Raw genomic sequence first — 12,471 nt, 5'->3', positions numbered from 1 at the left:
AATCCACGGTTTTAAAGAGTAATACTAAACACTGACTTAGGATTCAGGTATTGAGACATTTTTTCGATGATTTTTTTGATCATTTTGTTAGCTGTTTTTAAAATTTTACTTAAAAAAAACACATTTTAAAAACCAGTTTTCTGATATTTTTTGCTTAAAATCAGTTTGTAATTTAATTATTTAGATAAAAAACTTTTTCCAGAAGTGTTAACCCTTTAACAACGGAGATGTTGCTGCCGGTGACACCTAAATAGCCCGCACTCTTTCACATACCATAATCTTTAACCGTTTATGCAATCAAAGTGAATCCGCTGATTCTGACGCAGAGAAATGTTGCATAATGGCACAAAGCCGCTTTTTTCCACGACAAAATCCGCTGATTTCATAAACGGTTGAAGAGTTACAGTAGTGGACAGAATGTAAACACTGGAGCTAAAGCTTCAGTGGTAAAAGGCTAAACGCACAGCTGTACTCATCAACTGAAATTTGATTTTGAGGTGTGAAAAAAACCCCCAAAAAACTGGTACGGGGGTTTTAGTGTCACACAAGACAGATTATTTCTTTTAAGGTTTGATGAAACTGAGTTCTGTGTCCGTAAAAATACAAACTCTTCATGAGATACCTCACAACGGCTTTCCTTCTGAGAAACTTTAGGAAATGTTTTTGGGCAGCCGGAGTTGAATATTTAATTGCCAGCATTGTAAAGAGAAGGAAACGGAAGACAGATGACCGAAGAGCTCAAATCCCCGTGAAAAAGACAAACAGAATCAGGATGTAAGATGGGATACACCTCAACAGAAGAAGATAATCAAAGCCACTGGAAAACGTGGTACAGGAGGTTGGATTACACCTCCTTTTATCTCCAGCAGATTATCCTGTCAGACATGGAGCAGAGAGGAATGTCAGCCATTCTCTTGTTATGTCTGATACGTGAGGCGTAGTGAGTCTAAGACAACGTCCATCTATTTTCTCAAGTCCTTCAGTGTCGCTGGCCTCTGCACACGTTGACATCCCTGCACAAGGAGGACCACCAGCAGTTAAAACACCAATCAACTTTCTGCTTATCTTCCTGACCTTTCGAAGTTGCTCAGCACAAAAGATGAAACGTGGCGGCGCCCACTCGTTCGGGTCACGCCAAGGACTCCCATGGCTTGGGGGTAGGTTAGGTCTCCCCATGCTTTCCCCCTCGCCGTGTAGCCTCTACCCCTATGGCCCCTGAACAATGAACCATTTTGGGGGCTTTGCGAGAGCCTACACAGCCATTTAACCCCTGGCCTGACCTTTTGTCAGTGTGAGGTTTAGGAGAGGTGAGAAGACTGACACATGTCACTTCACTGGTGACTGTAAGGTGCAAATCCTTACCAACCAATTCATTTAGCCTCCTTTGTATTTTCAGGACAATTTTTTCTAAATATTTACCATGACAGCCTTCGATGCATAAGCCTAAACTCCCAAATAAAGTTGTTCCTATTTCAAGTGAAATAATGTCTGACATGACGAGATAAGGCGTGCATGTGCATGCTGCTTGTCATTTGCTGTTTTTAGGGTTGATTCAAAACAGGCGCTGGGTCACAGCAGGGAAACCTGGAGGAAATAACTGAATGGCCACAAATTGGGGATTTTTTTTGCTGCAAAATTATTAGAAATATGAAAAGATTCGTCAAAAAATGCTTAGGTTAGCTTTAAATACTAAAAGATGTTTTTCTTCTCTCTGTCCCATTCTGATCAAGATTTTTATGTAGTCTTGGGAGTTTTGTACTTTCATGCAAGAAACAAACAAAGAAATGTTTTTTTGACTTTTATTGCAAACAAAAAAAAGTAGAATGTTTATTGACTTTTTGTTAAACCTATTTAAAGCAATATTTGCCATAATAATAAACGTTCTATCTATCTTGATTTCAATTTAAAAATAGTTAAATTAAAGTTAAATTTGTTTTATTTCAAAAACTAAAAATTGCAAAGTGCATATCATGGCATCAGCTGCTCTGAAGCCTACAGTTGTCAATACAGTAAACCCCATGATGGTGTTCGCTAAAAATGAAATGGCATTGCTATCACTGGTTGGTATTTCTTTTTTCATCCATCCTTCTACTTTCTATATTTGCTTATTCATGTTCAGGGTCACGGGGTTGCTGGAGCCTACCCAGCTGCTACTGGGGGAATGTGGGGTTCACCCTGGTCAGTTTGCCAGTTTTTTCTTTTTTCATGTGTATGCAAGTGTTTGAAAGAGGAAAAGACAATCAAAGTTCCTCAGATTATTAGACATTTATTGTGACCCTGGAGTGAACCAGCAGGTACAGCGTTGGAGGATCATTGGGGTCGCACTCTTTGACTCCTTGACTCCTCACTTTTTTGTCCCACTGAGAGTGAAGAGTGCAGGCTTTGTAGAAAAGAAGCAGCTCTACTTGAGACTGTCGTCATTCCAGACAGGCAGAGTGTGTCTCTGACCCCTCAGGGGCAGGACAGGCAGGGGAGCGGGGCAAAGCATTGCAAATAGATTCATTAAGTTTCCATTGAGGTGCCTTTGTAGCCATGTATCCCTCACTGAAAGAGACATTATGTAGTAGAACATGACCAGACAACCAGGCTTATGTCTATGAATGTGTTTGTACCTTTCTTTCCATTAACTGGTTTAAAAAAATCAATATAATAAAAAGAATAGTGTAACATTATGTGGCTTATAACTGCTGTTTTTGTGACACAACCAAATATGTTAGTAATAGAAAAGTAAATGTTTCTTTAAAAGTTATTTTTCTACCATAATTTGCCAGATAAGTAATTTATATGAGACATTGTTTTTGTTTGCCAAAAACTATGGGAAAGAGTAGTTGAAGCTAAACTAAAAGCACAAATGATTATTTGTGGTTTCATGCCACGCAATAGTGTTACAAATGCGATACTTGCTTTGAGCATGTTGATAGAGAAGTACAGGGAGGTCAAAAAGAGCTGCACTGTGTCTTTGTAGATCTGGAGAAAGCTTATGACACGGTACCCAGAGAGGAACTGTGGTGTTGTGTGAGAAGGTCTGGAGTGACAGAGAAGTATGTTTAGAGCAGTGCAGGACATTAATGAGGGCTGTAAGACGGTGGTGAGGTGTGCTGTAGGGGCGACAGAGGAGTTCAAGGTGGAGGTAGGATTACATCAAGGATCAGCACGGAGCCCTCTCTGTTTGCATTGATGGACAGGCTGACAGATGAGATTAGGGATCACAGTGGACTATGATGTTTGCAGACGATATTGTGATTTGTTGCGAGAGCAGGACACAGGTGGAGGAGAAGCAAGAGAGGTGGTGGTTTGCCCTGGAAAGCAGAGGAATGAAGGTTAGCCTCAGCAAGACGGAGAACATGTGTGTGAATGAGAGGAACCCAAGTGGAAGAGTGAGGTTACAAGGAGAAGAGGTAAAGAAGGTGGAGGATCCATGGTCAAGAGTCCAGAGTAATGACGAGTGTGGAAAAGAAATAAGGAAGTGAGTGCAGGCAGGTTGGAATGGGTGGAGAAATGTGTCAGGTGTGACAGACGAGTTTTAGCTCAAATGAAAGGAAAGGTGTTCACAACTGTGGTGAAAGCAGCCATGTTGTTTGGCCCAGTGACCCTGAGGAAAAGACAGGAAGCAGAGCTGGAGGTAACAAAGATGGCGAGCTTCTCTTTGGAAGCGACCAGGATGGATCAGGAATGAGGACATCAGAGGGACAGCACATCTTAGAGGTTTTGGAGATCAAGTCAGAGAGGCCACACATGTAGAAGGATGCTGAGTTTAAAGCTGCCAGGCAAAGAAATCTATAAGAAGACCAAGGAGAATGTTTATGGATGCAGGAAAAGAAGACATGGAGGTAGCTGGTGGTAGAGTAGAGGATGCAGAAGACGGGGTTGGATGGAGGAAGCTGATTTGCTGTGGCGACCCCTAAAGAGAAAAGCCCAATGGAAAAGAGGAAGTTTGACTACTTTTAAGTTTTAATATGTTTTTCATTATTTTGAGAAAAACAAACAGCAACGAAACCAAGATTTCCAGCACAACAAAGTCACAGCATTGAGGCGAACACATCAGCTGGTTATCCAAGCTGATGTCTGCAAGAACCAAGACAGGCAACGAGTGTGAACGCCACTTTCTGAGAGTGGCGCAAACGTGATAATATTCCCCTGTAATATTGGCCTCAATGGTGGCTATCTCTCCAACGCCATTTCTTCCACGCCACCAGCCTTTTGCCAAATATGACTGTTTGACGATGTGTTCTATAATTGTGTATGCAATGACACAAGCAATGAAATGAAGATTACTAGTTGTGCTCAGCCTCTACAAGTGTAGATCATTTTGACAGACAGGATCAAATCAAATTAATAGTGATCAAAAGCTAGTTAAAAGTGATCTTCTGGCAGATATTTTTCCAAAAGCATATGCCGTTGGGGGAAATGAACCTGAAACTGCCAATAGGTTGCACCCAAATGACTACATTTTCTGTTGAACAAAAGTTATTTCTTTTGTGAAAAATGCACCAAGGCAACCGAGAAAACCTGTAAAAAAACAGAAAAGGACAAAGCTTTGGAAAGTCAAGCCCTGGTGGTAAAACATGAAACTACAACAAAAGCCCTGGGTGCTTCCATCTTTATTGTTTAAGTTTACAACATTCCAAACATCTTCTTGTACATTTTGATTCTAGTTACAGTTTCCATGTCCACAGTGATGCTTCACCTCACCTGGATGCCGTGAGCAGTTTGTGCCAGCACCACACTTTGGCTCTGAAGCTGGCCGAAGAGCAGAGATTGTTCCACGAAAATGCTGGTGCCACTCCTTCATCGGAAAAGCCCAATCCCAAACCAGCACCATGTGGAAAGACACTTTACACAGACAGTACAACCGCAGAAAGGTGTTACACAGAAGAGGAGCCCAGTCATGAGACCATCGCCCCAAACAGAGAAGTCATTGAGGAAGACGCACATGAAGTAAGAAGACGCCGCACATCCAAAGGATTTACCTGTGGAATCAGCTTCCCTTTAGAGAAAGTTCCCACTCATCACAACTCCGACTTCAAACGGTAAATCTTAATCTGATTCAGTCAGACCGTTATTTTCATCCATTTCAGCCAATTCTACAGTGACAATTTAAGGTCAGCTAATCTGTTTATGTTGAAAGGTCATATTTTCATTCCGATATCCAACAAGCCACTGCTGACGGAAAAAAGAAACTTTAAAAAATTATTTTTTTAATTTAAATATTAGCAGTTCTAATGGAAGGGTATCACATTCAGTAAAAAAAAACATCATTTATTTAAAAAAAAAAAAGGTGATCATCATTCAAATCTTTTCTGTGATTTTCTTTTAAATATTTTTAAGAACTACATAATCAAGGAAGTCCAAACAGGCTGGACTCTAACCTCATCTGCTCATTAAAACTATAAGATGAGCTGCAATCAAAAGATGAAAAACCACAAAGTGTCCGTGTCACAGACATGATCCGTTCAGTTTATGTCTTTGTCACGATATCACCAGCCTGACCTTCTTCACAGGCATTACAGAGCAAATCGTGGATGTAGTTCTGTAGACCAGATATAACTTTTCTCTTCTCTGTGGTGATGCAGGAAGTGAGTTACAGCAGGAGTTTGTGTTGATGTGAAGCTGCAGAGACAGGGAGAGACCGTTAATACAGGCCATGAAAATACTCCAGACAAACTATATCAGTCTCTCAGTAACTCACCATAAATGATACAAAAAATGTGAGAAGTCCTCATTAATGTTAAAACAAAATCCCTAACACCATTACTCTCTCTCTTATAGTGAACCAGCAGGTCCCAGTAATGGAAGTTGTAGACACGTGTTGCAAATGTTGGGCAATTGGTTCAACTCTTCTGTCTGGTTGATGGTCGTCTTGTGACTTACTCATCACATCTTGAATAATCAAGCTTTACAGGAGAAATGTGGTTTGTACTTTTCTCTTCATTGCTTTCCTTTGTGTGTGTTGTGTGTGCATCCCTGTTTTGGAGCAGCTTAGCAGCCGTTGTGATTCAACAGAGGTGGAGGAAATACAGGCAACGACTTAAGAACACTACTTCCACTGTGAAAAGAACAGAAGATAATGAGGAGGAATTGGAGCATGTGCCTAACAACAAGAACACCGTTGCAGCAACAGTCATCCAGGTGAGTTTTCTTGCTTGACTTTCCATCCAGGAGGTGAAACCATTTTCCTCTGGAAACTCTGCTGGTTCATTTGATCATGTGATGGTTAGCTTGAATCCAGTCAAACATGTTTTGTCAAAACAATGAAATTCTTAATATTTTATTAAACTCATGGGTAATAGTGTGTCTCTGAGTCCTTTGGATCATCTCAGACACCTGTGATCATTAGTTTGTCAGGTGACTTCAATTAAAGGAAAAACTACTACAGGAAATTCCACATTAATAAGCGGACCAACATTTTCAAGCAATATGGGAAAGAAAAATGATCTCTATACCTGCCTGCCTGCATGCTTACCAACACACCTGCCAACATGCCTGCCAACATGCCTGCCTGCCTGCCTGCCAGCCCCGACCGACTGATTGACCTACCTACATGTAGAAAAGGAGAGAAACTGTTGGGGTGCCCCCCCCCCCCATCCTCCCCTGACCTCAACCCTATTGAGAACAGCATCTTTATGCAAAACAATCTGAGAGTGGGAGGCAGTTCCAAACAGCAGCTCTGGGAGGCAATTCTGACAAAGAAGTTTACGCACAAACTCTCCAAAAACTCCCAAGTTCAATGGATACAACAATTGTTGAGCTGCTTTATAGTAATGCCTCCCATGTTGAAATGTAACTTGACCTATTAAGATGTTTTTGATTAGAATGGCTTTTGATTTCAGAAAATATGACCTCCTAATGCAGATAATTCATCAAATGAAGTTCTTGAGAATATTGAGAATACTGTTATCTTTACGTGTGTTCAATAAAATTGTATATATCCTCAATGGTTAGTGACATGAAAGTGACTGTCATTTACATTGAGTATTTAAATCATAGACAATATCATTTGGAACAAGCTGTAAACTGGCTAGAGTTTAGATGTCTTTGTGAAGACCTGTTCTTTCAATGGAGACAGGCTGGAGCCTCCATCCACAGCTGAAGATGGAAGCCCTCAAACAGGCTGTGTTCACTTCCTGGACTGCTCCTCTGCACAGGAGTGCAAGCTGCTGCACCGAAAACACGCTACACGCCACCTTTCCCCAATCCTCTGTCAACACAAAATTGTTTGATGAGTCCTTTAGGAACCTCCAAGCGAGAAGGCTGGCGGGGGGGTTGACGTGGAGGAACATTGTGTGAGTGTGAGTCTGTTTGATGGGAACATAGTGATTAATCAAATTCCAAAGAAATGTGGTTGCAAGAGTTCCAGAATTCCTGTGAGGCTCGACTTGAAGTGGAGTGTGCCCCCCCAGCCCACTGGGAATTGGAGGATTTAGAGGCACACTGGACCTCCATTTGTCTGTGAGGAGCTTGGAGTCATGCAGAGTTCAGACAGCAGAGTGCTCGGCAATTAAAATGCCGCCGAACATGTTTTATCTCTCTAATGGGATAACATACAGTATTTACCTTTGCTCTGAGGTTCATGGATGGTCCTCTTGTCTTTCCTGGGGCACCTCCAGGCGTTTTGGAGAGGCTTCACTTTGAGGAGGAAGCTTGCATCTGCTCTTGCTGCCGTAGAGTGCCCTGATGGAGAGGATGACACCTTCGAAGAGGAGGAGGAGGAATTTGTATTTGATGAGGTACGCTTACAACTTCATATGTTTTTATAGTCTCACGGTTCAGTAATTACCCCCCCACATCACATCACATCTCACTGACCTGCACATACTTTGATACAGAGTAGTACAGTTAATGTGCTCATCCAACTCCCACTACATGCAAACCATTGACTGTATATGAGAACTGGACTGAGTAACTCCTCCTCTCTGGTGTTCCAGACAGGAAGTACCTGCTGCTTCCTGTCTGGAAAATCCCATAGATTTCTATAGGAAAAAACACAGCTGTTACTCAGTCTATTGGTCAGAAGAACCATTCTAGCTCTGTTAACTTTTTGCAAAGGCCTACCTCCTTATAGATTGTGTTTTGGTGTTTTTAACATGTTCTTGTAGCATTTTTCTGATGATGGATGACATATGAAACAGAATTTAAGCTCAGAAATGCATAAAGCAGAAAGCAGACAAAACAATGCAGTTCGCTCCATTCTGATTCATCCACTTGCAGACAAATAGATCCATGTCGGTTTTTCTTTTCCTCGCCTGAGCGGCAATCTGGCTCTTAACTGTATGGCTGAAGAGCTCCAATATTCCTCGCCATCTTTGTTGCACTGCTAATGTTAGGTTGGGGTTGTGAGCTAGTGGGAGAAAGTGTAAACAAAGGGATGATAGGAATAATGGATTGGACTTATCTCCACTTTTCCAGACGCTCAAAGCGCTTACAATGTGTGTCCATTATTCATTCCCTCCTCAACCATACTTGGTGACGGTAAGCTGCCCTGGGGCAGACTGACGAAGGTGTGGCTGCCTCTGACCATCACCAGGACATTCATACGTCTTCACACTGGAGGCAGGGAGGGTGAAGTGTCTTTTTTTTTCATGGGATTTTTGCTGCAGTTCACATTATTCATGTTATGATCTGACCAGTCAGACCCCTTAATAAAGGTCTGTGGTCTCACGTCAAATGTTCACAATGCTTCATTGACAGATTTCTGTGTAGGTATGGGTAGTGGTACGGGTGTGGCTGTCCAACAAACTCACTCCGATTGGTGAAAGCGTTTGCCATAGAAATGGTGACTCAGATTGACTCACTGGTTCAATCATGGCGGCATCTGTACTGTAAAAAAAAAGGCAAAGTATTTGACTTAATTTCATTGAAGATAGGAAGTAACCCACTCTCTTTGGATGGCATCACGATTACTCATATAGTCAGTGATGCAAACACAAAGCTGCACAAATGTCACAAAATACATGCTTGCGCACTGATCTACTACAAACATTTTCCTATGAAAAATCTGTACCTGAAGAACATTTTCTTTCAAATACTTCTTGTCACAACAGGAAGCAGTTTTTGAAAAATGTAAAATGTTTTTTTTTTTTTTCATAAACAGCCAAACCTGGATAAAAACTGGACTGACTTTGAGGATTCATCCCCCAGATACTGTCCAGTCCCAGAGCTAAAGGTAAGGTCTTCTGACAACGTTTATTCCTGTAATTCACCCATACTTTGATTTATGTTTTACTATCTCTGCCATAGAGAATCCCCCCCTCCAGGTTTTCCTCCAGTCACCACGAACCTTTGAATTTAAAAAGCACCATTATTTCCTGAAGAGACCAGGGCTGCTCAACATCGGCAGATGTCATTTTTGACACTTGCTGAAATGTCGCTGTGTTTTTTTCTTGCTTTTGAACTTGGTTTACCTCTTGTTGGATCTTTTCTTTGGAGCGTGCTCAGACTGTACATCATGGTAGCCGCTTTGGACGAGCTGATGAGCTGCAGCTGCTGTGTGGTCGGCCTCTGCCTGTTGACGGCGAGGAACACTTCAAAGGCCGAGATGAGCAATTCAGTGAGGAGAGAATGAAGTCTGGAGAGTGATTAAACCGTTACTTTGACGTACAAATGAGCACTCCACAAGTGTGAAATCTGAAAATTTACTGCTGAGGAACTAAAATAAAATATGCTCTTTGGTGTAAAAGTGACAGAGAATTCCTATGAGCATTATATTTCATTGTCTTTGAGGTTCACAGTGGAGGACGGTTTCAACTTCTGCTAAAATCCCACCTTTCTCACACTAGAGTATTTAGAGGCGGATTTGGGTGTTTTTCAGGTTGGAACACATGTTAATGGAAACAGAAAAGAGTCTTTAGAGTCAATTTGGTATTTCCAGCTAAATGTTTTATCACCGAGGAAACTTAATGTGAGGTGCATTGCAGGTTTTGTCACAGCAGGCAGTTTTCAGAGCTGCCAGTTTGCACCATTAAAGACCCACTCTGATAAAAATCCAGTTTTTAATAATTCACTTTATTTCAGACTCAGATCCATAAAAGAAGACAGACAGAACATACAAAAATGAACTACAATTTACAACCATTTAAATAGACTATAATCTCTGTGCCCAGTGCTTTCTTAAGGCAGAGGTGTAGTGCCTTCTTTGGGCATCAGTCAGAGAAATCCAAGCTTAAAATTTCATTTGGAATTTCTTTAAAGTTATATTAATTGACACATACCCACAGACACACTCCAGAAGCATTTGGTGGTTTAACCCCCCAAACCAACCCCTTAATGCTGAGTGTCATGCACAGAGGAATTGAGTCCCAATTTTAGAGTTTTTGGTATGACTCAGCCTGGATTTGAACGAACGACCTTCCAGTCACAGGCTGGACACTCTTCCACAAGGCCACTGAGCTGTGACTTATTCACATAGTTGTGAATCAGCAGAAGATGAAAAGATTCTATTTAAAAAAGAATGTATTTGTGATGTAGAAAATACGATGGATGGTCCACAGTCTCCCTGCTCTACTCCATTCTGATCATCCACCTGCAGACAAACAGATCCATGTACGTCTTTGTTTTCTTTGTCAGAGCTGGAATCTGAATCTAAACTGTACAGATGGACAGATCTGATAGTACTCACTGTTTTTGATGCACGGCTAATGTTAGTGAGGGTTCTGTTTGGTTTGTGGTCATGTTCTGAGTCGTCCTCAGTGGTTCACAGCTGGTCCTCATGTAGTCCAGAACCCTCATATAATAACAAGTGTCTGGTTTGTCAGGTCATCTGCTCTGTTGTGTCACCTTTATGTTGCTCCATGGGTTTTGTCCTTCTTTTATTTTCTGTCACCACGCCGGGTCTCCTGCATTTTGGCTCCTCAGATGAGGACTTGGGGCCACCAGTTCCTGACAGTTAGCTTGGGGTTGTGAGAGGCTGTAAGCTAGTGGGAAGAATAAATAGAGAGGGAGGGAAAGGGGGGTAGGGTTGCTCCACTCCAATGGTCCCTCCCACAATCAGAGGTAAAATTCTGCCGCTCTGCAGAAACTATGTCCAAGAAAAGGACACATTTAAAAAAAAAACATTTAGCTAAAAACAGCAAAATCATAATTAAAAGACCACTGGAACACTTTGAAAATAGATCAAAAGACGATCAGTGTGGTTTTTTAATGCAGCAGCAGGAAATAACTGCAACTCCGATTGATACCTCAGAGGCAGCCTAAAACATTGAAGCTTGTGAATTTGTATTTTTTATTTTGACGCTGTCCTTATTTTCTTTTAAACATGTTTTCCAGCTCCCCCCTTTTGGTCCTTCCTCATACATATCATCACATACATGGAGCCCGTTTCAGGCCTGGACAGCAGGGGAACATGGAGACTCAGCCTCTCAAAAAGATTCACCAGAGACTTCCAACAGGTATTCAAAAGGGGCGTCATCAGATATGGAGGTGCACCAGTAGAGCCAGATTTCTCCACACCTCCCTTAGACCTTTTTTAACAAAAATGACAGAATGTGTTTTAGTAAAAACTAATTTATTTTAATATCTCCGTTGGAAATATGCTCCAACACAAAGTTCAGCTGTCAAAATGTTTGGTGAGGTGAGCTACCGCTAGCTTGAGCATCTCATAAAGACAAATGCTTCTCACACTCAACGCTGTGACTGTCTCAGGTGTTGAAACAAATCTGTACTCTAACAAGCACACTCCTGATTGGTGAGTGGTTGCCATAGAAACATTGACTCAGACCAGTCACTGCTTACCAATGATTCCTGGTTCCAACATGGCGGTGTCCAAATCCAAGAAAATTGGCGACTGAATGGACTTCATTTGCTTAAAGCTGGAAGTGAACTGTTTTCAATGGAGGATGTCACACTCGCTCACTCCAGTTCTCATACACAGTCAATGGACTTTAGACCATGAAAAAAAGCCCAACATCAGCAACAATAACAGTACAGGCAATACTAAAAAATAGTTAAAAACAGGCGTGATGCTGTAGTATCGCGAGACCCAGCGAGACGAGTGTGGTGAGTCGACTTGGCGGCGCGTAAGCATTTGAACAAACATTTTCGATCTTGTTTCATTTTTCCGCCATATTAAAATATTTCCTGCTAACTAACACAACCTGTTAAGAGTATTAAGCTTCTGTCAGCCTGGAGGACCTGGAGAATTTCATTGACGAGTGTTTTAATACCTGCAACATGGTGAAGCCCAGAACCGCCACCACCACCCCCTCCGCCAAGCGTGAACGGCCTGAGGACTCTCCCGGGGCTGTGTCCTCTCCGGGCAGCGGAATGAGCGATATCCTGGATTCGATTGACAAAAAGCTCTCCAGCTTTGATTGCCGCCTCAATTTGCTGGAGATCCTCCATAGAGAATTTCAAGGTCTGCGGGAGTCTCTGGAATTCAGCCAGCAGCAGGTGCGGGAGCTTGCAGCGGAGAACCAGGCCCTCAGAGAGACCGTCAAGATCCTGAACAGTGACACCACTCGTCTCTCCGAGGAGAAC

General features: G+C 42.0%; 1 protein-coding gene across 1 annotated transcript in view; it reads left to right on the top strand.

Annotated features, from left to right (window-relative positions):
- The window catches only part of lrriq1 (leucine rich repeats and IQ motif containing 1), a 60,623-nt gene that overhangs the window by 24,011 nt on the left and 24,141 nt on the right, over positions 1–12,471 (top strand). The window contains exons 13-17 of the mRNA XM_023955454.1: positions 4,677–5,030; positions 5,979–6,129; positions 7,608–7,727; positions 9,092–9,163; positions 11,263–11,384. Coding sequence (XP_023811222.1) covers positions 4,677–5,030; positions 5,979–6,129; positions 7,608–7,727; positions 9,092–9,163; positions 11,263–11,384 — 819 coding nt within the window. The remainder of the gene's footprint in view (positions 1–4,676; positions 5,031–5,978; positions 6,130–7,607; positions 7,728–9,091; positions 9,164–11,262; positions 11,385–12,471) is intronic.

The sequence above is a fragment of the Oryzias latipes genome, chromosome 6 (assembly GCF_002234675.1).
Source record: "Oryzias latipes chromosome 6, ASM223467v1".
NCBI classification, from domain to species: domain Eukaryota; kingdom Metazoa; phylum Chordata; class Actinopteri; order Beloniformes; family Adrianichthyidae; genus Oryzias; species Oryzias latipes.
This window is presented reverse-complemented; position numbering and strand designations above follow the sequence as displayed.